Below are 27,495 nucleotides of genomic sequence, written 5' to 3' on the forward strand. Positions count from 1 at the left end.
TGGTTCCTTCCATTCCTGCACAGACAGGGGACGCACAGGTTATCCTGGGAAGGGAGCCAGGGAGACCCTAAGGAAGGCCGCGAGGAGGGGGTTCCCCGGTTTCACACATTTGGCCTCATTCGTTTTCTACCCAGACCTTGAGGCTCATTTTTCGGAGGGTGACCGTGTGGCGTGTTGAGAGAAGGCGGTGAGATCCCGGGGCCCAGAGAGGGCCGGCGGGTCTCAAGACCTGGCGCGCGCCGGGGGGCGCGGGGACGCGCAGGAACGTGTGGGGACGCGGTTCTCGGCCAGGCTGGGCTGCAAGATGGCCTCCCATCTCCCAGCTGCCCCCGGCTCCATGAAAGCCCCCGATCAGGGTGAGATGTAACCTGCAGCTGTCTTTGGCCCACGCCTGCGACGGTGCTCACCAGCCCCGCTAGCTGACCTGGGTGGCCCTGTTCAGGGCCTAAGGTCCCTTCAGGCTGTCGTTCTTGGAGGTGCGGCGGGGCCGGCTGTTGCCCTCGCCTGACCCCCTAGCCTTGGACAGGGAGGCGTCACCACCCGAAAAGCACTGGACGCCAGAGAAGACATTATGGAGCGAGAAGACGTCCTGGGGTGACCAGGAGCCACTCTCCAAGGTCAGAACCGATCCCACAGGGAGGGCATGAGGCTTGTGCCCAACAGGTGGGGAGGCCTCGAGAGCCAGCTAGGGGACCTGGGGTGGCGGGGAGGGCGGCTTGCTTACCAGGCCCAGGCCAGGGCCCAATCCCCTGCCTGAGGCACACCCGGTGGGTGGAATGGCTGCGGGGGATGGGGGCAGCTGGAGGAGGGGCAGGGTGGCCCAGGGAAACCATCCTGGGGGAGGAGGTCGGTGTTTCCTGACCCAGCACAGAAATGCCTCCTGTGACACTCCCAAGTGCGGGTCCTAGGATCAGTGAAGAAGTACTGTCACCCATGAAAGGGCACCAGAGGTAAGAGAAAACTTAGAATAATAATGACAAAATACCTAAACAAAACCCAACAACACTTACTTTGCATCCTCAGTGATAACTGAGAAGACTTTCATTGATAAAACAAAGGCTGGAGGCTGGGAAGAGGAAATCATCTGTGAACAAAGAGAATTCTTGGGAAATAAAAAAAAAAAAAAAAAGGATTTCCAAACCAAAATCCTCCATGGAGGCTGTAAAGTCAGAGCAGAGAACTGACACAGAAAAATGAGAAAACAAGCTCACAGTATTCTCTGGGAACTCAGAGAAAAAAACCAGAAAGGAACAATAATTCTGAGAGAAAAGAGAAGAGGAAGGCAGAGGAGATGCAGAAGAGCCAATGTGAATATAAGTGTTGGAAAGGGAGGGGGTTGGAATGGGAGCAGGAGAAATATGGAAGGAAACCAGGAAAGAAAGACTGAGAGCTTATGTGAGAAGAGATGGTCACGTTCAATGCAAGACTGGAGGGAAATAGAACCCACAGGTGGCGAATGCCTGTGTTGCAAGGATAGGAGGAGCGAGGCTGTCCCCATGCAGATGGGAAAGTCTGAGATCAGACTGAGATGGAGGCTTCTCCAGCTGTCACGGGACTTGGGAGCCAACCCACAAGTGGCACTGTCGACTGGCTGACTGTCCCTGCCAGCCCCCTGCAGGGGTGCAGTGGGGTCTCCATGGGGAAGCCTGTTTGAAGAGAAATCACAGCGTGTGCCAGTGCTTTGCTTGCTTTTATTTGTGATATTTATTCTGATTTTTAAGTAGAATGAAAGGAGAACATAGGAGTTGTATTTTATTTCTGTTCTCCATAGACCATCCCCCGATATCCAATTTTAACGTCTATTGAAGATATAAAAGGGGTTTTTTTTCTTAAACACTAAGAGTCTCCCTAGCACCCCTCCCCACCAACTATCCCCTTTCCCTCTACAGAGGTAACAAATGTTTCTAGTTTCTTCTGTATCCTTACAAGATATTTTGTGCACATACCAGCACATACATACATATTCTGCCCCCTCCATTTTTTTTTTGTTTGTTTGCAAAATTTACATAAATGGAAACAAGCCTTAGGCCTTTTCTGCACCTGGGTTTTAATTTTTTTTTAAAACTTATTTCAGAGATCTTTCCATATTAGTAAAGAAACAGCTTCCTTGTTCTTTTTTTGATGGAGCATATTCCATTGGCTGGCTGCCCCAGACAGATTTCACAGTCTCCAGTGCATGCATATTGAGGTGGCTTAAGATTTTTTTGGCCTAAGGTTTGTATGATCCATTTGGTTGACAGAAATTGAGAAGTTATACAAAGATCTTGGAGGAACGTTTGTGCCTGGATTCTGTACTTGGACTCTTTACTTGGCCAGACTGCTGGTCCTCCATAAAACCAGCAGAAAGACATTTTCTTCAGAGCTTCAAAGACGATGCTTCTCTTTGAACAAAAAGTTACTCAAGGGAGCACCCTGGCAAACAACAAAAATCAGAATAAAGAATTGGAGTAAGAGAAAACAGTTTGGAATAAACAGAAAGGAGCAGTGATTGAGAACAGTACACTCTGGAGGTGTTTATACAGCGAGGTTACTGCCCTTGCGTAGCTGCATGAAAATGTTAACAAGCGATCCTTTGAAATGAAGGCGCACAAGGCAAGAATAATAATGTTCCAGATGATTTCATCCTGCTCTCTAAGATGGTTTGCTAAGAACATCCTTAATGATAACACTTCGTTTTAGCCTTTGAATAATGCACACTCACACACGCAGATGTGTCACAAATTTTAAAAATAATTGGCTCAAAACCTCTCTGGCTTCCTGGCACGTTTAAGACAAAGTTGGGAGATCTGGCCATGACCTTTCAGGCCGTTTTGGCTCTGGCTCCTCTCTCTGTTTTCCTCTCCCCTCTGATTTGCTGACCTTCAAGCCATTCCAGCCTCTGGTGTCCCCATTGTCCCCCTTCCTGGATGTAGGGGTGGGGGACTCTCCCGCCCTCTGTCTAAAGCTGTCTTCATCTGGCTCTCCTTGCTGTCTGTGTGGTGGCTGCACTCATCTCCCACCCCTGCCCATTTAGGCCCCGCGGTCCCTGTGCCCCTGCCACGCGCACTCGAGGGCTGGGGTCTTTGCTCCCCGGTTCCCGCTGTGCCGCAGTACCGCGATCAACTGGCGCAGAAACACCTGGGGAACGTATTTATGGGATGCTACATAAACCTAAAAAAGAGCTGTTTTTTTTGTTTTTTGTTTTTTTTTTTTTTTTTGCTTTTACAAACGTCAGACGTCTACATGCCATATTTGTTATGGCCTCGGACAATGTACCTTGTGTGGAACTTCCCTCCGTGGCTCCTAGAGGTCCCCCTACCTAATGCACCCCGAAAGTACTTTGCGCAAAAAATCGTCTGAAAGGAGGGCCCAGAAAGATTCGGAAGGGGTAGGGGGATTCTCCGCTCTTGCTGCTTGGTTTTCCCTTGATAAAGTTATGCTTTTGTGATGAGAGGGTTTTGCCTCGAGCCAGAGGCAGCTGCCCCCAAGGCGCCGGCGTGGCGGCGGAGGGCAGCGCTGACCACTGACTGAGTAACCTCTCGCCGGGTCGGAAGGCTGTTTGCAGACAGAGCCTCGCCAGGCCCCGCCCTCAGACCCGCCCGGCGCCCGCAGGCCCCGCCCCCCAGCGCCCTCTGTCTGGCTCGCTTTGCCTGCGCCCCCTGGCGGTCAGGCGTATCTCTGCAGGCTTACCCACCTCTCCCTGGATGCAAAGGGTTTTTTAATCACTTCCCGCATCCGCACATCTCTGTGCCTTCCCACACTCCGCGTTCCCCACAGTCCACGCCACCTCCACCCCTAACCCTGGACTCGCACCTCCCCTCATGCCTACATCTCCTGCTGGGCCCTCCTCACCCTACCTGGTCTTAGCATGCAGAGTTCTTGCATCCGTGGGGGCACTGCCTGGCAGCAGAGCCCCAAATCCCTCAATGTCCTGTCCTACATCCCCTCACATTCCCACAACTCAGCACTGTCAGCTGAAAGAAAGTGCATAAGGTAGAAGTCATGAGTTAAGTTTTATTCTAGGCTATAGCCTGGGAGGCAGCCTCTCAGATAGCCCGGAGGAACCGCTCCAAAGAGGTAAGGGAGGAATCAGGACGTATAGGAACTATTTTGCTGGGAAAAACACGTCGTCAAGCCTAGAAAGATTAGTGCTAATCACAAAGAACAGACATCTCAAGTTAATGATTTTAATGCTTTTCTATGAATGGGAAGATGAGAGAATCTGGGGTCAATGAAATTTTCCTTAAGTATGTATCATAACCTCTAACGTTGATAGATCCTTGGAGTTCCCGTTGTGGCTCAGTGGTTAACAAATCCGACTAGGAACCATGAGATTGCTGGTTCGATCCCTGGCCTTGCTCAGTGGGTTACAATCCGGCGTGGCGGTTGTAGGTCGCAGATGTGGCTTGGATCCCGCGTTGCTGTGGCTCTGGTGTAGGCCAGCGGCTACAGCTCCGATTTGACCCTAGCCTGGGAAACTCCATATGCCGTGGGAGCAGCCCTAGAAAAGGCAAAAAGACCAAAAAAAAAAAAAAAGTTGATAGATCCAAAGCGCAGAATACTTTGTCTCTGACCTGAACTCCCTTCAGTCAGTGACTAGGTGGAGTGACTCAGTGAGTGGTGAGTGACTGCAGTGGCTGAGGACTTGATCCTTGTAGAACTGGAATAGCAGGCCACATTTTTTTTCTTTATAGCACCCCTGCTTTCCCGACATCTCTCTGTCCCCATGCTGATATCAGTAACCTGTGTTCTCTCTCCTTTTTTCTTAGTCTGCCTAGAGGCTTATCAATTTTACTGATTTTTTTTTTTTTTTTAAAGAACCAGCTTTTGGGGGTTACCATCATGGCTCAGTGGTTAACGAACCCAGCTAGTATACATGAGGATGCGGGTTTGATCCCTGGCCTTTCTCAGTGGGTTAAAGATCTGGCATTGCCGTGAGCACTGGTGTAGGTCACAGACAAGGCTTGGATCCTGTGTTGCTGTGGCTGTGCTGTAGGCCAGCAGCCATAGCTCTGATTTGACCCCTATCCTGGGAACCTCCATATGCCACAGGTGTGGCTCTAAGAAGATAAAAGACAAAAAAGACCAAAAAAAAAAAAAAAAAAGGAACCAGCTTTTGGGTTAATTGTTTTTTGATTTCCTGTTTTCAATTTCATTGATTTATGCTCTAATTCCTGTTATTTCTTTTCTTCTTGGAGTTTGGATTTAATTTGCTTTTCTTTGTCTATTTTCTTGAGTGTATTTTTTTTTCATTTTTTGTAAATGCAATATTTGGTTTTGGCTTGTGGTTGCCCTGTTTTTTAAGTATGCTAACCCCTTCCCATAATTGTGTGTTTTAGCCTGATGGTCCTGTAAGTTCAAACACTTCATTACTATATTAAAATTAAGAAGAGAAACATACAAACAAACAAAAAGGGTTATTTACTTCCTAACATCCCTTGCCCACATTTTATGGTTTTGATGACTCTTTTTTATTTTTTTCTTTTTAATTTTATTTTGTTTGAGGCCTGTTCATGATTAAATCTGTATGCTGGCTTATTTGAGTGACTGCTCTCTGATTGCGGTTTCCTCAGTCCTAGTTCTTCCTCTTCTTTTTTTTTTTTTTTTCTTTTTTCTTCCCTTTCCTTCCTTTCTTTTTGGTTTAGAGAAGCCCTTTCAATATTTCCTTTAACCTGGGTTTTGTGTTGCAGTATTCTTTAAGTTTTTGTTTGTTGGAAAAAATTTTTATTTCCCCTTCTATTTTAAATGATATTCTTGCTGGATAGAGTATTCTAGGTTGCATATTTTTTCCTTTGAGCACTTTAAATATCTCTTGCCATTCCCTCCTGGCCTGTAGTGTTTCTGTAGAGAAGTCAGCTGATATTCTTATGGGGGTTCCCTTGTAGGTAACATTCTGTTTTTCTCTTGCTGCCTTTAGGATCCTCTCTTTATCACTAACTTTTGCCATTTTTATTATGATGTGTCTTGGTGTGGGTCTATTTGGGTTCAGTTTGTTTGGGGCCCTCTGTGCTTCTAGTATCTTGAAACTTTAGATTTGGGAAGTTTCCAGCGATAATTTCTTCAAATATATTTTCCATCCCCTTATCTTTTTCTACTCCTTCTGGAATTCCTATTATGCGTAGATTGGCCTGCTTTATATTATCCCATAGGTCTCTTATATTGCTTTCCAGTTTTTTGATTCGGTTTTCTGTCTGTTGACCGGATTGAGTGATTTCCATTATTCTATCTTTCATATCACTGATTCGTTCTTCTGCATTATTCATTCTGGTTTTTACTGCCCTTAGTTCAGTTTACATTTCTGCAAATGAATGTTCTAGTTTTTCTTGGCTCCTCCTTATATTTTCTAGTTCCTTTCTGAGGGTGTCTGCATTACTGTTCATATCTTCTCTTAATTCCTTCAGTATTTTCACTATTTCTCTTTTGAACTCCAGGTCTGTCAGACTGCAGAGATCTGTTTCATTGTTGACTGTTTTAGGTGAGTTCTCCTGTTGGTTTGACTGGGGGTGGTTTCTCAGCTTCTTCATCTTGCTTGTTGTTTTCTTTCTCCTTGTCTATTTTCTTAAAGTGGAAGTTTAGATGATTGGTTTGAGATTTCCCTTCTTTTTATGATTTGTTTATTTATTTATTGGCCACAGACACAGTGTGCAGAAGGGCCAGAGATCAAACCTGAGCCTCAGCAGTGACAACATCACCATCTCCCTTCTTTTTTTTTCTTTTTAGGGCCGCACCCTCGGCATATGGAGGTTACCAGGCTAGGGGTTGAATCAGAGCTGTAGCCAGATCCTCAACCCACTGAGCAAGGCCAGGGATCAAACTTGCATCCTCATGGATCCTAGTTGGGTTCATTACGGCTGAGCCACAATGGGAATTCACATCTATATACTTTTTTTTTTCTTTTTTTGCTTTTTAGGGCCACACCTGAAGTGTATGGAAGTTTCCAGGCTAGGGGTCAAATCAGAGCTATAGTTGCTGGGCCACGCCACAGCCACAGCCACACCAGATCTGAGCCGCATCTGCAGCCTGCACCACAGCTCACAGCAACACTGGATCCTTAACCCAATGAGTGAGGCCAGGGATCAAACCCCCAACCTCACGGTTCCTAGTTGGATTCATTTCCACTGGGCCATAAGGGGAACTCCCTTGGTGCAATTGTTTTCTTAATTTCTTTTTTTTCTGGATTGTTCATTGCAAGTGTATAGGAATTCTATTAATTTTTAAAATATTGGCCCAGTATTCTGAACGTGCTCAGTCTATCCTTTTTTCAGATCCCATTTAAAATTATGAAGGGACACCAGCACATTGTGAGTTCCTGTCACTTCTGTGTGGATGATACCAAGCTCCTCAGTGGTTCCTATGACTGCACCGTGAAGCTGTGGGTAGGTGGCCCAGGGTTTGGTGGAACCAAAACATCCCGTAAGCTTATGCCACCTCTTGTGGAGAGTCCTCCATTGCTGAGCCCCCAGACATTCGAGCATCCCACAGACTGGAGAGACCTTTCTGAGCAAAGCGCAAGAAGCAGCAGCAGAGGGAGGGCTCACCCTGGTGTCAAGCCAGTGGAGAGAGATGAGGTCAGTGTGGCTGCTGTCAGCCTGTTGATTTGGAAGCACTGGGAGCAGGGATGGAGACCACGGGACCCGGGGCTCACCACCTTTGGTTGGAGGCTGTGCCTGAGGCCTGCCTGGGGTCTCTGTGCTGTGTCATCTCTCTGGGTCTCCTTCTCATTTGAATATTCAGCTCCACCCACAGAGATGGCATTATGGCCAGGCCTGGGACCTGTCCATGAGGGGTGATGGGGAGGCCTGAGCACAGATTCCTGCTCGAAGGTGCAGGAATAGGACTGTGATGGTCCGACAAGGACACAAAAAGGTGGCCCCCACGAACTCTTTCAGAGTCTTCTGGGCATCACCAGCAGACCCTGGCAGGCCTGTTTGGGGGCATTGCTGGTCAGCCGGGAGGGGGTGAGGAGGGGGCAGGGCTGGGAGAGGACAGTGACCACATGAGGGGCCAGGCCATGGATGCCCGCGCGGCTGGGGCGGGGCCCACGGGGAGGACGGTTGGTGCTTGAGCTTTGCTGTCTCCTCTGGCTTCAGGGACAGGAAGGGGACAGAGGGGGTGAGTCAAAGTGGGGTCCTGGGTTCTGGTTCAGGTAACCAGGTGGAGGATAGCTTCTCCCCCTCTGGATCACCTTGGAGCAGCACCTTCTGGGTCATTGGTGGCTACGGAGCCAGGAAGACTAGACAGGAGGGTGTGGGGACTGTCCAGATGGTTCAGGCCCCGTACTAGGGACCCATCCAGAGCTCTCCCTCAGGAGATGACGAAGCCCTTACCCTACACCGCACTTTCTCCCATCGTGGTGTTTGGGGCAAAATGTCTCCTCGCCTCTCCCTTCTCTCCCTCCTCTCGAGACCCACCTTAGGCCCAAACATCTGTTTTAATCTCTCTCTCTCTCTCTTTTTTTTTTTTGCTTTTTAGGGTTGCACCTGTGGCACATGGAGGTTCCCAGGCTAGGGGTGGAATTGGAGCTGTAGCTGCCCGCCTACACCACAGCCACAGCAACTCCAGAACCGAGCCACATCTGCGACCTACACCCTAGCTGATAGCAATACCCGATCCTTAACCCACTGAGTGAGGCCAGGGATCGAACCTGTGTCCTCATGGGTACTAGTCAGATTCGTTTCTGCTGAGCCATGACAGGAACTCCTGGGATTTTTTTTTTTTTTGATTGCCTTAAAAATAACTCAAAAATTTGATTATGCCAACCATTGCTTGTGATGAGAAAGCTCATAATAAAGACAATACTAAGGTTCAGAGAAAAAAAATAGTATTTTGCCATGATAATAAGGAATACAACAATTGGTTACATCCTTTCAGAACAGTGAGAAAAGTTTAAAACATTCTAAGCACCAAACAAAACTCCTGATCTATGCTTTTCACACTTAGCAATACTTTTTTTTTTGTCTTTTTGCCTTTTCTAGGGCCACTCTCACAGCATATGGAGGTTCCCAGGCTAGTGGTCTAAGCGGAGCTGTAGCCGTCGGCCTACACCAGAACCACAGCAACACGGGATCTGAGCCTTGTCTGCGACCTATACCACAGCTCATGGCAACACCAGATCCTTAACCCACTGAGCGAGGCAGGGATCTAACCCGAAACTTCATGGTTCCTAGTCAGGTTCGTTAACCACTGAGCCACAACAGGAACTCCCACACTTAGCAATACTTCTTCTTCTTTTTTTTTTTTTGTCTTTTTGGCATTTCTTGGGCTGCTCCTGCGGCGTATGGAGGTTCCCAGGCTAGGGGTCGAATTGGAGCTGTAGCCACTGGCCTACGCCACAGCCACAGCAACTCGGGATCTGAGCCACGTCTGCAACCTACACCACAGCTCACTCAACGCCGGATCCTTAACCCACTGAGCAAGGCCAGGGATCGAACCCGCAACCTCGTGGTTCTTAGTCGGATTTGTTAACCACTGTGCCACGACGGGAACTCCTTAGCAATACTTCTTAGAACTCTTTTATAAACAGCACATATAGAGCCTCCTCGTTCAGGTCAGAGCACCCCACCCACCCCAGGTGGGTGAACCTGGCCCTTGCTGGTGAACAATTAGGTTGCTTCCAAACTTCTGCTATTTAAAACAATGAGACAAAAAACAAATGAACCAAAAATGCTGCCATGGGCAGTCTTGTACCCAGGCCATTTTGCCGGTGTGTGAGAATACCTCGAGGTGGAAATGCTGGCTCAAAGGGCGTGTGCAAACCCTCACACTACTTCTTTTTTTTTTTTATCTTTTAGGGCTGCACCTGTGGTATATGGAGGTTCCCAGGCTAGGGTGGAATCGGAGTTGCAGCCACTGACCTAGGCCTCAGCCACAGCCATTCCAGATCTGAGCCAAATCTCCATCACAGCTTGCAGGCAATGCCAGGTCCTTAACCCACTGAACAAGGCCAGGGATGGAACCCACATTCTCATGGATACTAGTCAGGTTCTTAACCCACCGAGTCATAATGGGAACTCCGCACATTTCTTACTGAAGGTATTTCATCTCAGCACAACAGGCACCCTGCCCTCTGCTGCCCCCATTGCTCCCATCATATTGTCCAGTTATTACCCTCCTTTGTTCTCATCATGTTCTCCAGTTATCACCCTTCCACATGATAACTGTTGCTTGGGCTCCGCTGTTGGATGTGTTACTTTATTGTATTTTATTTATTTTGGTTCTTTTTGCCTTTTCTAGGGCCACTCCTGCAGCATATGGAGGTTCCCAGACTAGGGGTCTAATCGGAGCTGTAGCCGAGGGCCTACGCCAGAGCCACAGCAACGCAGGATCTGAGCCGCATCTGCAACCTATACCACAGCTCACGGCAACGCCGGATCCTTAGCCCACTGAGCGAGGCCAGGGATCGAACTTGCAACCTCGTGGTTCTTAGTCAGATTCGTTAACCATTGTGCCACGACGGAAACTCCTGGATGCGTTAGAATTTATTTGAACGGCTCCCTTTTTCGGTGGACGCAGACTGATGCCCGTGTGTCTGCCGTCTGTCCCCCGTAACATGTGATGAACCTTTTCATGGGTTAGTCTTTGGCCACAATTCAGATGCTTTCATTAGGAGAGACCCCTCAGAGTAGAACTGCTGGGTCAAAGAGCAGGAACCTTGGGAGTTCCCGTTGTGGCGCAGCAGAAACAAATCCAACTAGTATCCATGAGGATTCAGGTTTGATCCCTGGTCCTCACTCAGTGAGCTGCGGTTTAGGTTGCAAATGCGGCTGGGATCTGGTATGGCTGTGGCTGTGGTGTAGGCCGGCAGCTGTAGCTCCAATTCGACCACTAGCCTGGGAATCTCCATATGCCCTGAGTGTGGCCCTAAAAAGCAAAAAAAAAAAAAAAAAAAAGATGTTGTTAGATTCTGCAATGCCCCTTTGGCCAGTAGGGATTGAGGAAATTGTGTGCAGCTCTGCCCTCAGAGTGGCCCGTTTGCCATCAGCCACTGTAGTGTTGAGGAGGACTTTGCTCGGGATGCCAGCGAGGGTGTTCTTCCAGCTCTGAGAGTGGCGGGGACGTCCTTTCGCCCTCTGGGCCGGGTAAGAGTCATAGGATTATGGGCTCTCAGACCAGCTCAGGGTTGACATTGAACTCAGCACACAGCTTTGGCACCTCAGTGACTGCTGCCCTCTCCCCTCTCTCCCTCTGACTTGAGGATGCCATGGATGGAGCTGTCGTTCGGGATTTTGAGCCGGCGCCCGGAGCTCCTGTTATCGAGTGCAGCGTCACAGCTGACAGCAGAAGGTGACTTGCTCTCATTTCACTCTGGTCAGGAAAGTAAGAGGGAAGGGTGCACGCCGGGGATGGTTTACTGTTTGTTTGTTTTGTCTTTTTAGGGCCACCCCTGTGGCATATGGAGGTTCCCAGGCTAGGGGTCTAATCGGAGCTGCAGCTGCCCGTCTACACCACAGCCACAGCAAGACCAGATCTGAGCCGAGTCTGTGACCTGTACCACAGCTCATGGCAACGGTGGATCTTTAACCCACTGAGCAAAGCCAGGGATTGAACCCACATCCTCACGGACACTATGTCAGGTTCATAACCCACTGAGCCACAACAGAAACTCCCCAAAAGACAAGGGATTTGCTTTAGAATGGATTTACTCTTACCCTGAGCAGCCACTACAAATTAGTCTACTAGTGAAAACTAGTGTGTGAATCTAAGTTTCGTGGGAATTTATCTTCTCTAGGGGACACAATTGCCATAGAAACATGCAATATAAGACAAGGGTATATTTACATTATTTTAATAGGTATATTATTTAAGGAATATTATTTAAAAAAAATTTTCAGAATGAAATGAGCTATGAAAGTCTTTTCTTGTAAAAATAGAGACATCAGAACAAACAAACAAACAAAAAGGAGTTCCCATTGTGGCTCAGAGGGTAATGAACCTGACTAGTATCCATGAGGACATGGGTTTGATCCCTGGCCTCACTCAGTGGGTTAAGGATCTGGCATTGCCATGAGCTGTGGTGTAGGTCACAGACGTGGCTTGGATCTGGCCTTGCTGTGGCTGTGCTGTAGGCTGGCAGCTGCAGCTTCAATTCAACCCCTAGCCTGGGAACTTCCATATGCTTCATGTGCGGCCCTAAAAAAAAAAAAAAAAAAAAAGGAGAGAGAGATATTGGGGTTCCCTGGTGGTTCAGTGCGTTAAAGATCCAGCATTGTTACTGCTGTGGCTCAAGTCACTGCTGTGGTATGGGTTTGATCCCTGGCCCCAGAACTTCTGCTTGCTGTAGGCATGGCCAAAAAACAAAACCAAACAAAACATATAGACATGTAAGTAGTGGAAGGAGTGATTGAGCCTTGTGCCTTGCAGATATTTTCCCAGAAGAAGACAGTCAATTACAGAACGCAAGAAATGATACCTTTCGTGTGCCAGATATAACAGAACCCATCTGGGTGGTGAGGGCCTATGAAAGGGAGCAGTGCGGTTGTGCCTTCTGTGGTAGGAGCTCTCTGTGTTTTCATTGAGAACCCCTTATTCTCTGGGGATGGAGGCGGGGGACTCATGGAACATCTCTAGAAAGATTCAGGTATTATTTGCAATTATAGTCCTAAATTATGGACATTTTCTATAAAGAATGTCTTTTTTAAAAAATTGAATGACTTTTAATTTTTTCTGTTTTCTTTTCTTTCTTTTTTTGTCTTTATACAGCTGTGCCCGAGGCATATGGAAGTTCCCAGGCTAGGGATCGAATCAGAGCTGCTGCTGCCGGCCTACACCACAGCCACAGCAATGCTGGATCCTTAACCCACTGAGCGAGGCCAGGGATCGAACCCGAGTCCTCATGAATACTAGTCAGTTTGTTACTGCTGAGCCATGATAGGAACTCCTATAAAGAATTTCTTATGGTTTGTTCATAGAAACCACAGGCATTATTGTCTGGGTTGTTAAGACCCCTGTGTTTGCCATTTTATTTCCAGAATTGTTGCAGCATCCTATGACAAAACGGTGAGGGCTTGGGACCTTGAAACAGGCAAGCTGCTGGTATGTATGCTCTGCCCCAGTGGAGATGTCGCAGCACAGGATCTGGGTGGGAACTTAGGTGGCCTGGAGAGGGTCGTGGAGTGAGACTAGGAAAGGAGAATTCTTTTCAGGACCCCAAATGATGGAAGTTTGGCTTTGGGGAAGGAAAGCGCTCTGAAGCAGGCAGAGGAGGGGTGGGGAGGATGGATATAAGGGAGGAGGCAGAGGTGGGGCTGCGGGATGCGGAGCCTGGCTTTCCAGGCTGAGGGAACAGTGTGGGCAAAGAGACCCTCCCTGGGAGTTCCCACTGTAGCTCAGTGGGTTAAGAACCCGACTAGTGTTCATGCGGGTTGATCCCGGGCCTCAGTCAGTGAGTTAAGGATCCGGTGTTGCTGTGTCTGTGGTGTAGGCCAGCAGCTGCAGCTTCGATTCAACCCCTAGCCTGGAAACTTCCATATGCTGCAGGTGTAGCCCTAAAATTTAAAGAAAAAAAAGGAGAGACCCTCCCTTGTGTGATGTCAGGAAGTAGAGCTGAGGCACAAGGCTTCTGGGCCCTTCCCAGTCTGTTCTCCAGTTTGGCAGGGACACCATCCATGCATCCAAACTGGCCCAAGGTCCCCTGTCTCTCTTCCCTGGTGCCCGGGTAGCCTTGTCCCTGCTCAGGGGCCCCTCTAGGTCTCCTGCCCCATCCTGACGCCCTTCGCCCCAGAGCTTCTCATCATCTCTCCTCTCCCTCCCTCCTTTTTTTTCTCCTTAAAAAAACAATCTTAGGAGTTCCCGTCGTGGCGCAGTGGTTAACGAATCTGACTAGGAACCATGAGGTTGCAGGTTCAATCCCTGGCCTTGCTCAGTGGGTTAAGGATCCAGCGTTGCCGTGAGCTGTGGTGTAGGTTGCAGACGTGGCTCGGATCCCGAGTGGCTGTGGTGTAGGCCGGTGGCCACAGCTCTGATTCAACCCCTAGCCTGGGAACCTCCATATGCCAAGGGTGTGGCTCTAAAAAGACAAAAAAAATTTTTTTTTAAGTATAGTTGATTTATAATGTTACAAGTGTACAGCAATGTGACTCTGTTTTAAATATATATGAGATTTTTGATGGTTTTCCATTATAGGTTATTACTAGAGGTTGAATATGGTTCCCCAGTCCCTGTTATTCATCTGTTTTATATATCGTAGCGTGTACCTATTAATCGCAAACTCCTGATTCATCCCTCCCTCCCTTTCTCCTTTGGTAACCATAAGGTTGTTGCCTATGCCTGGGAGTCTATTCGGTTTTGTAAATAAGTTCCTTTGTATCATTTTTTGGGGGTATATCTTTTTTTAGAGGCCACATGTAAGTGATATCCTACGGTATTTGTCTTTCTCTGTCTTCCTCCACTTACTGTGACCATCTCTAGCTCCATCCATGGTCCTGCAAATCCCGAGGAGTACGATTGCTGAATCAATTTTTAGTTTTTTGAGGAACCTCCATACTGTTCTCCTTAGTGCTGGTACCTGTTTACATTCTCGGCAGTGTTGGAGGTTCTCTTTTCTCCACACCCTCTCCAGCATTTATGGTTTGTAGTCTTTCTGATGATGGCCGTCCCGAGTGGCATGAGGTGACACCCACCTGTGATTCTGATTTGCATTTCTCTAATAATTAGGGATGCTGAGCATCTTTTCATGTGTATTTTGGCCATCCGTGTGTCGTCTTCAGAGAAAGTCTGTTTAGATCTTCTGCCCATTTTTTGACGGGGTTGTTTGTTTTTTTGATATCATGCTGTATGTTTTGGAGATTAATTCCTTGTTGGTTGCTCCATCTGCAATGATTTTTCTCCCATTCTCTGGGTTATCTTTTCGTTTTGTTTATTGTTTCCTTCGCTGTGCCAAAGCTTTTAAGCTTTTTGCTTCTGGCCTTATTTCAGTGGAAGCTTAGTCATGAAACCTTCATCGTCTCCTGTAAGTTCTCCCCTGATGGTAAATACGTGGTGTCAGGCTTGGATGTGGACTGCGGCATCTGTATAATAGATGCGAAAGACACCACCACCGTGTCCCACATCAAAGGTGAGTTTTCAACGGGCTCTCTGCTCTGTTCTGTCCATGGTGGTAACAGCCACTTCCATTGCTTTATTTGGTGAACCCGCAGCGCTATGAACCACATCATTAAAGATGGGACATGGATTGATAAAAGCACTGACAGTTAAAACCAAGACTGGTTAAGGCTCTGCTCAGTCTCATGCTTGTCGTAAATGAAACAACATTCTATTCCAACCTCACGTGGACATTTAAAGCCCAGTCTTTTACTGAGTGGAGGCCCAACCTTCTTAGTATTTTATCTGCATTGTTAAAATGTGGAAACAATCACAATGATTATTAATAATGCACATAAAGTATTTCAGTGTTTTCTTTTCTTTCTTTCTTTTTTTAATCTTTTTAGGGCTGTACTTTTTAGGGCATACAGAAGTTCCCAGGCTGGGGGTTGAAGGGGAGCTGCAGCTACCAGCCTACACCACAGTCACAGCAAAGTGGGATCTGAGCCATGTCTGTGTCCTACACCACAGCTCACGGCAACGCCGGATCCTTAACTCACTGAGCAAGGCCAGGGATCGAACCTGCAACCTCATGGTTCCTAGTCGGATTCGTTTCCACTGCGCCATGATGGGAGCTCCAAAGGGCAGTGCCCCTTGCTCAAAGGCTGATACACAGCAGGCCCACAGAAAGTGTCCATGGGAGTGAAGAGTCCCTTGTGAAAACCAGAGTTGTGTTTCTGTAATGTGGTCACTCTCTAGGGGAGCAGAGGAAGCCCCTGTGTCCCATGGTGCAGGTGGCCCAGAGTGCAGAACACAGGGGTAATCGGTCACTTTCCCTGTGCCTCAGATCATCACGGGATGTCGGTCACCGCGTGCTGCTTTGACCCCGACAGCCAGAAGGTGGCTTCCGTCTCATTCGACAGGAGCATCAAAATCTGGGATGTTACATCTCAGGCCACACTGCTCACCATCACCAAGTGAGGAGGCTCTGGGAGGACAGGGATGTGGCAGGAGTCCCCACTCCCTCCACTCATGCCCTCCTGGATTCCACTTGCACACCTGCTGCTGCCCAGCCCGTGTCCACCTGTAGTATCTCCAATTCTGGTCCAGAGTGCTGCACTGAGGGGTTTTTTTGTTGTTGTAGTTGTCAGTTCTAAAATGTCCATGTGGTTTTTTTTTTTTTTTTTTTTTTTTTATTTTTAGGGCCACACCAGCAGCATAGGGAAGTCTCCAGGCTAGGAGTCACATCAGAGCTGGAGCTGCTGGTCTACACCACAGTCACAGCAACCCCAGATCTGAGCCGTGTCTGTGACCTACACCACAGCTGACAGCAACGCCGGATCCTTAACGCACTGAGCGAGGCCAGGGATGAAACCTGCAATCTCATGGCATCTAGTTGGATTTGTTTCCACTGTGCCATGATGGGAACTCCATCATTCTTTTTTTTTTTATTAGCGTTGATTTACATCATTGTATCAGTTTCTGCTGTACAGCTTAGTGACTGAGTCATACACACACACACACACACACACACACACACACACACTCAGTGCATTAAGGATTCTGTGTTGCCGTGGTGGAGGCTTGGCAATTGCAGCTCCAATTGGACCCCTAGCCTGGGAACCTCCATATGTTACAGGTGCGGCCCTAAAAAAAAAAAAAAATGAGGAGTAGGTGAAAGAGGGGCAGGAGAGGAGAACTGGAGAAGGAGCCAGGCCCCCATGTCTTGGAGAGAAGGGGCGGGAGAATGTGCAGAAGAGACAGCCTTTGAACCCAAAAGGCTGTCCGTCCATTAACCATCACTGACACCTCTTCCAGCTGCCCTTTTCCCTCAAGCCTCGAGCAGCTTCGACTAGAGCAGTGGTTCTCACCCAAGGGCAGTGTGGTTCTCACCCAAGATGCAGACAGTGACTGAAGGATTGATGTCTGTTAGGTCCCATTGGAGCTCTGATGTCCCCCTCCCCCCCCCCCTTTTTTTTTCTGGTTGTTGTCTTTTTGTCGTTTTAGGGCCACACCTGCAGCATATGGAGGTTCCCAGGCTAGGAGTCAAATCGGAGCTGCAGCTGCCCATCTACACCACAGCTCACAGCAATGCCAGATCCTTAACCCACTGAGCAAGGCTAGGGATTGAACCTGTGTCCTCATGGATGCTAGTCAGATTCATTTCCGCTGAGCCACGATGGGAACTCCCACTGACTTTCCCTTTAAGTGTGTCCTCAGATCCTCCAGGAGTGAAGGGCTGATGTGGGCACCTTTCCATGTGTGTTGCAGGGCACATACCAATGCAATCTCAAACTGCTGTTTCACCTTCAGTGGCCATTTCCTGTGTACAAGCTCTTGGGATAAAACCTTAAAAATATGGAACATCCATACAGGGGAGTTTCGGAACCGCGGAGCTTGTGTGACTCTGATGCAGGGCCACGAAGGTTCTGTGAGCTCCTGCCACTTTGCCAGAGACAGTGAGTAATTAACATGCCAAAGGATTCCACACCCATGGGCTTGCGGGGCAGCGTTCCTCGTGTTCCATTCACAGACTTACCTAAGTACAGAGAGGCTTCCCAGTGATGCCAACAATGAGGGTAGATTTATTTCCCACGAGAACAGAAAAGCCAGGAGTGAGTGAGATCCATAAGCATAATTTTGCAAATGACAGAAACTCAGCTTGATGTGGTTTAAGCAACAAAATTAATTAACTTCTATAAACAGGCAAGTTCAGGAGCTGATCTCCCTTCAGGAGTGGCTGGATCCAGACACTTCAGGCAGTGTGCTCTCACTCATTGTGCTCAACCCTTCCACTCTGTCCCTCAGCTCAACTTCTCTCTTCTTTGACCTTTCCCCCCAAGGTGGCAAAGATGGCCTTTGGTGGTCTAGGCCAAGAACCGTTCTGGCCACTGGTGATCCTGGAGAAAGAGCGAGTCTCTTTCTGACGGTGCCAGCACAGGTTCCATGGAAGACTCCCAAGTGGCCCAGCTGGGGCCACATGCCCACCTCTGAACCAGCCCCTTTAGCAGGGGGTGAATTGTTCTGACTGGCCAGGCCTGAGGCCCCTGCCCATCCTCAGAGCTAGAAGTCAGAGTCGGTACCCTCTGAACTGGAGGGGCTGAGAGTATGCGAGGGGTGTTTCTCCATGGGAAACTGGGGAGCTGTTTCTGGGTGAAGGATGTGATCAGGAACAATGGCAGGAAGCTACCAGGGGCAGCTGGCCCCAGTGAGGGTGGTGACTATTTCTGATACCCAGGGGCCGAGTGTTCTACTCCGCAGTCCTGGGGGGGAAGTGGGCTTGCTCTGTGTGTCGGGGGTACCCAACCAATACGCACGTGATCGGACCTGACTTGAGAAATGTTTCCCTCTTCAGAAGTAGCCTCTGTGTGAGTCAGAGCCCCCTAAGAGGGGCCCCACCACTTCTATCCTTGGCTCTATATGTTCCAGAGCTGCATATAGATAATCACCACTACTTGCAGACTCCACGTTTGTGAATTTACCTACTTGGTCGCATTTATTTGTAATCCTAAAATCCATACTCACGGCACCTCTGCAGCCACCCATGGACACGTGTAGAGCAGCAACAAGCTTGCTGCATGCACACGTTCCCAGCTGAGGCTGAACAAGGCAACTCTCTGCCTTCTCTCAATTCTCTTATCATAAGGTGTCCTTTTTATTTTTATTTTTTGTCTTTTTAGGGCCCCACCTGTGGCATATGGAATGTGCCTGGGGCCAGGCTACAGGTTATATAGGAGTTACGGCTGCCGGCCTACACCACAGCCACAGCAACAAGGGATCTGAGCTGCGTCTATGACCTACATCACAGCTCACGGCAATGCAGGATCCTTAACCCACTGAGTGAGGCCAGGGATTGAACCTGCATCCTCCTGGATACCAGTCAGATTCATTTCTGCTGAGCCATGATGGTAACTCCAATGTGTCTTTTTTATTATCTATTTAGTCCCACGTTTTTTGCACTTTGTGCTTTTGTGGATGATTTTGGTGTTGAAAGTGGCCCCTGAGCATACTGCTGCAGTGCTTTTCATTGTCACTAAGTGCAGGTAGGCCGTGATGTGCCCTACATGGAAAACGCATGTTAGATCAGCTTTGTTCAGGCATGAGTTACAGCACTGATGGCCAGGAATTCAATGGTAATGAATAAGCTATATATATCCAATAAGGTGTCCTTAAACAGAAACAGATAGAGGAGTTTCCTGTCGTGGCTCAGCGTAAATGAATCTGACATCCATGAGGATGCAGGTTCGATCCCTGGCCTCGCTCAGTGGGTTAAGGATCTGGTGTTGCCGTGAGTTGTGGTGTAGGTTGCAGATGCGGCTCGGATCTGGCATTGCTGTGGCTGTGGTGTAGGTCGCAGATGTGGCTCCGATCTGGCGTTGCTGTGGCTGTGGTGTAGGCCAGCAGCTACATCTGATTAGACCTGTAGCCTGGGAACTTCCATATGCCACGGGTGTGGCCCTAAAAAGACAAAAGCCAAAAACAAAAACAAAAACAAAACAAAACAGATGGAAAACAAGGGTATGCATTGATTGGTTGATGAAAACGTTGCATCCAGAGACTCCAAGGAACCTAACCCCAGGTTTCCCCCAAGAACAGTGGTCCAGTCATCACTCATTGAGTGTTTGGGATGACTTCCTAGAACGCAACTACCATGAAGAGCATGGCAAGAGTCTGTAATTGGTTGGGGTTATTGAGTTGGGGGTTTGAGTGTCCTCAGACTGAGCCACGGCGGGGGGGACCTCACAAATGCATCCCTTGGCCGACTCTGGCCTCGCCAGAGGAGGAAGCAGTTGCCTGGGAAAGGTGACCCCCACCTGAGACTCTTTTGTTTTGTGTTCCAGCTTCTTTTCTCGTGTCTGGAGGATTCGACAGGGTTGTGGCTATTTGGGATGTAGGAGAAGGCTACCGGAAGCTCTCCCTCAAGGTACCAATGTCAGCATCAGATAGAGGATCTGAGCTTTATTCTTCCGTCCTTTCATGCTGGGTGCTGGGTGCTGGGGATACAACAGTGGGTGAGACAGATCTAAATGTTCCCAATGGAGCTGACGCCCCTGTGGGGAAGGACAGACAAGGAACCAACAAATTCTTGGCAGTGGTGAGTGACATGGAGAACCCACAGCAGGGTGATGTGCTAGAAACAGACTCCATGGGGGAACCCACAGTACGTGGGCTGGGAGGGCCTCTTGGAGAAGGTGGCCCCTGAGCTGAGAACTGAATGGTGAGGAGAGACTGCGTGAGTGAGGGTCTGGGTCAAGGGCATTCCAGGCAGATGGAGGAGCAAATGCAAAAACACTGCAGGGGCTGTGTCTATAGACAGCAGAAATGACGGTGCAGAAGGACGAATGCCATCATGGGGCAGGTGCAGAAAGCTGTGGGGCTCCAGAAGGGTCAACTGGGTGTTTTGGCTGCAAGTGAGAGGAGCCTCAGCCCAAAGTGGCTCTGTGGCTCTCCACCAGGGCGAGAGTCCAGAGGTGCAGCAGTCCCAGGACGGGCTCCTTTGGTGCCTCTGTTCCACCCCACGATTTCTGCATCCTTGGCCACCTTTGTGGTCTCTCGGCCACCTCTGGCTGTGAATGCTTGTGTTCACTACTCTTGGTCTGTCTGTTCCCTGTGACCCCAGTGTAGACAGCATCCCCCTTGATCACCATAACTTTCAGGCTCCCAGGGCTGTTCTGTCTGACCCTCTTCTTGGTGGGTTTGGAGAGGCACAGGGAGTTTACATCGCAGCAAAGAAATAGCTTAAAACTGAATGGGAGTTCCCTCGTGGCTCCGCTGGTTAAGGATCCTGGTTGTGGCTTTGGTTACAGCTGTGGTTCAGGTTTGATCCCTGGCCTGGGAACTTCCACAAGCTGTGGGCTTGGCCAGAAAAACCCCAAACCAAACACAAAAATCCAAACAACATCCACAACAAAAACCCTGAGTGTTCAAACTCACTGGGGTTAAAAGCCCCTTTGTCCCTGCGCTGCTCCTTCTCTTCTGGCTCCTTTTCTCTCCTCCCTCTAGTCTCCCACCATCAAAGTCCTGTCCTTTTGTGATGCATGGCAGTTTAACACCTCGCTGGTCACCTCTTTCCTTTAGGGAAAGGCCAGAGAGTGAAAAAGATGCTGACAGCTCCAACATCATTAAGTGTCTGAACCAGCGAGGGTACCTATATCCTCTCATCTCCTTATACCTGAGGATGACAACCCCCATTTACTGAAGCCACAACGGGTAGATCTGCAGTGACCTGAAGCCCAAAGCTCCCTCACCAACAGGACATCTGAGTGGTATTTCCTAGAACAAAGAGTGCAAATAAAAACCTGCAAGAGGTGCTCTGGCACCAGCTGGGAATATAACACTTTTTTTCCCATCATGCTAAGCACCAAGGTACTTTTTTTTTTTTTTTTTGGGACCGTGCGCCTGGCCTGTGGGAGTTCCCCAGGCCAGGGATCAAACCTGCACTAGAGCAGCCACCTGAGCCACAGCAGAGACAACCCCAGATCTTTAACCTGCTGGGCCACCAGGGAACTCCCCAGAGTACTGTTTTTAAAAATGCATATGGTGTCACAATTTACACATGAATTACAAGAGTTTATACTTTGTACTCCACCTTAAATGTCCTTGGTGAAACCAGGGGAGCCCAATTGGTTGCTCTTAAATGTAGGCAACATTGGATTCTTGACTTTGTTTTTTGGTTTTTGTTGTTCTTGCAAAGGCTTTTTCTCTAGATCCTCTTAAAATTATATTTTTTTCTTCAGGGCCATACTGACTGGGTGATGGACGTTGCCGTTAGCAACAACAAGAAATGGATCCTGTCTGCTTCAAAGGTAAAAGTGGCCAGTCTTTTGGCAAAGTTCCCATTGTGGTGCAGCGGAAACAAATCCAGCTAGTATCCATGAGGATGCCGGTTCGATCCCTGGCCTCACCCAGTGGGTTGTGGATCTGGCATTGCCGTGAGCTGTGGAGTGGTTTGCAGACGTGGTTCAAAGTCCATGAGCTCCCGTTGTGGCTCAGTGGAAGCGAATCTGACTAGCATCCATGAGGATGCAGGTTCAATCCCTGCCTCGCTCAGTGGGTTAAGGATCTGGCGTTGCTGTGGCTGTGGTCTAGGCCGGCAGCTACAGCTCTGATTCGACCCCTAACCTGGGAACCTCTGTATACTGCAGGTGTGGCCCTAAAAAAAAGGCAAAAAAAAAAAAAAATTCCATGTTGTTGTGGCCTAGGCTGGCAGCTGTAGCTCCAATTTGACCCTTAGTCTGGGAACTTCTATATGCCACGGATGCGGCCTTAAAAAAAAAGCAAAAAAAAAAGGGTCCAACCTTTGATTGACTTAAAAATCTCAATCGCATTCACGAGACTTGGTGTTAGCAGACGTGTACGGTCAAGTAAAACTCCTGAGCAGCTCCTTCTGAAGGCCATACCTGGCCAGGCCTTCGCCATCTGGGGAACTGCCTGGAAAGGTGGGAGGTGGGCCTTCCCTTTGCTCATGTAGGAAGTTGCCAGGTGTTTCTTTGCACTGTTGTCATTTGAGTTTTGTTGGAGCAAAGTCCTGTGTAGACTGAAGAGTGTGATGGAGCCAGTAGGGGGCCTTGGAGGGGAAGGGGTCAGCTTGTGGACGATCAGACCACCCTGAGGTTCCAGGCAGGTCTTCCCCCCACTGCTGTATCCTCGGCACATGGCCGCCAGCCTAGGATATCTTAACAGCTGTCCTTCACATGTGAGCACCAGAGAAGTGGGGTCCCACCTATTATTAGAGCTATCTTCTTCTCTGGGTTGGGTTTTCTAGGTGTATGAAAATGTGGGCAAGGCTCTGCCCACCATGATCAACTTTGCAGAGAGCCAATGCGGAATGCTGTCACACCTGACCCCAAAATACCCGTAATAATATGACACATAATAAAAGTGAAATGCCTGTGGTGTAGGTCATAGACGCGGCTCGGATCCCACATTGTTGCGGCTGTGGTGTAGGCCGGTAGCTGCAGCTCTGATTCGAACCCTAGCCTGGGAACTTCCATATGTCACAGGTGCAGCCCTAAAAAGCAGGGGGAAAAAAACAATATGCCAATGTGTTATGACTTTAGCCTAAAAATATGAAAAATGGTTAATCATAATTATAATTATATCTCAATAAAGGTGGAAAAAAGTAAAAGTACAAGACAAAGTATCAAAAATGAGTACTTATCAGAGTTCCTGTCGTGGCGCAGTGGTTAACGAATCTGACTAGGAACCATGAGATTGCGGGTTCGATCCCTGGCCTTGTTCAGTGGGTTAAGGATCCGGCGTTGCCGTGAGCTATGGTGTAGGTTGCAGATGTGGCTAGGATCCTGAGTTGCTGTGGCTCTGGTGTAGGCCAGTGGCTACAGCTCTGATTCGACCCCTAGCCTGGGAACCTCCATATGCCGCGGGAGCGGCCCAAAGAAATAGCAAAAAGACAAAAAAAAAAAAAGAGTGCTTATTTGAAATTATCTACTTTTCTGTTACATAAATGCTATTATTTAAACAATAGGAGTAGTTAAAAATGGCAATGAATAGTATCTGGTAGTAAGAAATTAAGCAAGTATGATTAAGAAAAATGTATTTTATAATGTTTCCTTTTTTTTTTTGCCATTTTAGGGTCACACCTTTGGCATATGGAGGTTCCCAGGCTAGGGGTCTAATTGGAGCTACAGCTGCTGGCCTACACCACAGCCACAACAACTCGGGATCTGAGCCCCCCGTGTCTGCAACCTATGCCATGGCTCACAGCAACACTGGATCCTTAACCCACTGAGCCAGGCCAGGGATCGAACCCAAGTCCTCCTGGATCCTAGTCCAGTTTGTTAACCACCGAGGCACAAAGGGAACTCCCATGCTGGGATTGTTCTTGTAATTGTTCTTATTTTCATTATCTGAACTCTTAGAAAACATGAACACAATATTCACAATGTTAAAAATTCTACTTAGCACTATCTTGAAACAAAGCATCACAGCTGATCCCCAGGTAAAGTCAAAGGCAGACTCTTAACACAATTACAGTGCAGTTAAGTTGAATACTGAAGTCATATCACTTGAAGGGGCTCACAAGAGTGGAGTCGTGGAAAATAGTGACAGGATCATGTAGGCATATTCATTTGGCATTAAACATAGTTTTGCTTTCAGCTTCTACTTGGGGGGTTTTGTACTACCCTTCAAACTTCTACCCCCACTGCAGAAAAGTGAGACTTTTTGCAGCCTGAAAAGAGTATGCGGAGACATAGGGCTTCCAGTGCTGAGGCTGGGCTGGTGCTGGAGAAACTGGAACAGTTGGTCACCCTAATTCTGTCCCTCTGCGGGTCAAAATTCTCCCCACGTAACCTGGATGCCATACACCTCCCTGGGTCCTCTGAGCCTAACGAGCCCATTTTGTGACTCCTGGTTTGGTCTTTAACTTCTTTTAGGATAGGACCATGAGGCTATGGAATATTGAAGAAACTGACCAAATTCCTTTGGTAATCGAGTACAAGAAGGCCCTGGGCTTAAAGATGAAACAGGTTGGTACTGGGTAAAATGAAGCTAAATGAAGCCTTTCATTGGTTCCCTCTACTAATTAATTTATTATTGGAGCAAACATTTATTAGGCAACTGGAGATAAAACTGTGACCAAACAGGGAGTTCCCTTCATGGCTCAGCCGTTGACAAACCTGACTAGGATCCATGAGGATGCAGGTTCTATCCCTGGCCTCGCCCAGTGGGTTGGGGATCCAGTGTTGCCGTGAGCTGTGGTGTAGGTCGCAGACATGGCTTGGATCTAGTGTTGCTGTGGCTGTGGTGTAGGCTGGCAGCTGTGGCTCTGATTGGACCCCTAGCCTGGGAACCTCCATATGCCGCAAGTATGGCCCTAAAAAGCAAAAAAAAAAAAACGAAAACAAATAAGCTATGACCAAACAGATTGAAGTTTTCACCCTGAGAGAGCTTACATTTCTAAAATGGGAGACAGACGATGAAGAAAGAAATAAGAAAGCTATGTAGTAAGTCCCATGGTTATCAGTAATTTGGGGAAAAACAACATAGAAAAGGGGAGGGAGTGCTGGTGGTTGCAACGTTTTAAAGGGGGTTCAGGATAGGTCACCTTTTGAGGTGACCTTTGTTCAAAGACTTGCAAGTGGTGAGGGAATGAATCGTGCAGCTATTTCAGGGAAGAGTTCCCAGCAGAGGGAATAGCAGGTGTGGAGACCCTGAGGCAATAGTGAGCCTGGTGCTGAGGGGTGGAGTGAGTGGGGTGAGTGGGAGGAGACGAGGCCCCAGGTTGTCTTGGAGGGATGGCTGGCACACAGCTGGACGCGGTGTGGGCCTCCTACACTCCTGCAGCAGAGCCAGCCAGGCCCCCCCATTTTCCACAGAAGGGGCTCAAGTCCAGTTTTCTCATGGGTGATCACGTGGTACAGTGGCCAAATCTCCTGCTTCACTGGTCCTGGGCCGCAAGGCCAGTCCTTGTTGGAACCTCACAGTGCAGGTACCTGGCTGCCACCTGGAGAGGCTAAGGAGTCCCTGCTGGGCCCTTGTGGATCCTGGAGCCCCTAGGCCTGTCTCTGCTCAGAAAGCCCAGCTAGGAGCTACCACTTCTGGGGGTGGCTAGGTTGGGGGACGGCACTGGGGGCAGGGAGGTGAGGGGCGGGACCCATGTGGACCGGGTTTTTGTGGCCAGCTGTCTCATGGCCTTTGTGGTCATGTTGGCTCCTGGGCCCTGGAAGCTGACTGGCTACACCGCCGGGCTTGTGTTCCCCACCTGCCCCCAGGGCGGCACTCAGGAGCTGCCTCCTCTGAGCCCTGCTGTTCTGGGCCTGGGTTATGGGAAAGTATGCCATAGAATAAGATAAGTAAAGGATTTAATTTCTTTCTTGCAAAAGAAAGAAGTTCACCTGAAGCTGTAGCAAAGATGAGCCTGCTGCATTTGACTTACTCTTAACCAGCATGAGAAGCCTCAGAGGCCAGAGGGCTTGCCCTGGCCGGGGGTTTGCTCCTCCTCTCCTGCAGGCTTTGATGCTCTGGAGCGGGCAAGGGTGGCAAAGCACAGGAGCTTGGAGTGCCAGGGCATGCCACCTGCAGGCCTGTCTCACAGGGACCATGCTGGGGTGGGACCCCCCTCAGAGACCTCTGCCCATGGCCTGAGAGACTTACCCTGTGTCACTTACTTGGAGGGGAGCAGATGCGGCAAGTGAGCTGTGCTGCTTTGGCTAGAAACAGGCTCAGAGATAGAGGATATCAGGTACCTTCACCATCTAGTAAAATTTCTTGCTTTGTTCAGAAATCTTGCCTACTTGATTCTCAAAAGTTAGGTGTTCCCAGGATGTCGGGGAGTTAGGGTAACCCCCTCACCGTGCAGTTTTGCTCTGCCCAGAGCAAAGGCTGGGACATCCCCTGTCTTTTCCGCTGTCAAGTGGCTCTTTATTCCTGGGGCATGAGCTGGTGGGAGCCTCCTAGCTTTTGTGAGGGAAGAGAGGGAGCAGCCTGTGCTTATTCCCTCTCAGTGGCCTGCACGTTCCACCCTTGTGGGCTCAGAGACCCCAGAGAGGAGAGGCAGCTCTGGCTTTGGCCTGCCTCCATCTCCTCTGATCAGCACCTCCTTTCTACTCTTTTAAAATATTATTTCATGTCAGTGTGAAGAATGTGACAGGCCTTTCTCCACCTATGAAAGTGACCTCTTCCATGAAACTGTCACCAAATGTGTATTCTGCCGGATGGATGCAAAAGATGTGTCAGCAGAGGCCTTGTCATCATCAGAAGGGGAGGATTTACTGGCCAGGGGGTGCAGCCCGGACAAGGATGGCTGATGGCCACTGGGCCCTTTGGGTGGCTAGAGTACAAGGCCACCTGTCATGTAGAATCCAGGGCTCTGCAGAGACCTTGCTTTGGGGCCCCTCCCCAACTGGGTGGGCCTGTCCGACTCGGTGGGGCAGGAGCCAAGCTCTGGCAGAGCCCCCTCCACCACGTCCCCTCCTCAGCTCCATAGCACCTTAGGGATCATTTTGGTTTTTAGTTTTCATGCAGAATAAATTCTAGATTCTTTTGGAAAACAAGTGTGCATGTGAATTCTAGAAACATTTTTGCTAGAACATTATGTCCTAGTGTTCCTCTTGTCTCATTGTGGCAACACATTCTGGTCTCTGGATTTGGCCCTTAAACCAGGCCTTGGGTGCTGCCACCAGCAGACCCCAAGGAAGAGTTTGTCCAATGCAGAGGAAGTTGTGTGCCCTCTCTGTGGCCGGGGACTGTGAAGGCACTCTGGGTGCCTCCCTGGTTAATGTTCTCAGATTAACTTGCCCAGAGCTGAGGAAGGTCTGATTAGGCAGGCAGAAGAGGACATTTCCATCACAGAGTGTTTCTTGCCTTCCACCCCAGTCTCTTCAGTTTCCAGAATGCCTAGGCACACCTACAGCCTCCGTCCTGCTTCCAAGGCGTCGCGTACAACATAAATCGATGACTTCAACAAAGAGTGAAGGTTTCTGTTAAAAACATGAAGGGCTTTTCCATTTGCTATGGCTTGCAGGATGTCCACCAAAC

At 48.8% G+C, this 27,495-nt stretch overlaps 1 protein-coding gene across 1 annotated transcript; it reads left to right on the forward strand.

Annotated features, from left to right (window-relative positions):
- Positions 1 to 304: 304 nt before the first annotated feature.
- WDR88 (WD repeat domain 88) lies at positions 305 to 26,765 on the forward strand. Its single transcript, XM_047791317.1, has 12 exons — positions 305 to 356; positions 451 to 617; positions 7,245 to 7,355; positions 11,174 to 11,262; positions 12,948 to 13,011; positions 14,893 to 15,031; positions 15,845 to 15,974; positions 17,269 to 17,456; positions 19,839 to 19,921; positions 21,735 to 21,803; positions 24,393 to 24,485; positions 26,592 to 26,765. Exons 1-12 carry the CDS (start codon positions 305 to 307, stop codon positions 26,763 to 26,765), a joined length of 1,359 nt encoding a protein of 452 aa, XP_047647273.1.
- The last annotated feature ends 730 nt before the right edge of the window (positions 26,766 to 27,495 follow it).

Source organism: Phacochoerus africanus, chromosome 8 (genome assembly GCF_016906955.1).
Source record: "Phacochoerus africanus isolate WHEZ1 chromosome 8, ROS_Pafr_v1, whole genome shotgun sequence".
Lineage (NCBI taxonomy): Eukaryota > Metazoa > Chordata > Mammalia > Artiodactyla > Suidae > Phacochoerus > Phacochoerus africanus.

Bases quoted from the DNA above. Each gene is read 5' to 3' on its own strand.
- WDR88 (XM_047791317.1), top strand. From the start codon at position 305: ATGGCCTCCCATCTCCCAGCTGCCCCCGGCTCCATGAAAGCCCCCGAT. The intron at 13,012-14,892 runs GTATGTATGCTC...GCCTTATTTCAG, and splicing joins TTGAAACAGGCAAGCTGCTG to TGGAAGCTTAGTCATGAAAC. The intron at 17,457-19,838 runs GTGAGTAATTAA...TTTGTGTTCCAG, and splicing joins CTGCCACTTTGCCAGAGACA to CTTCTTTTCTCGTGTCTGGA.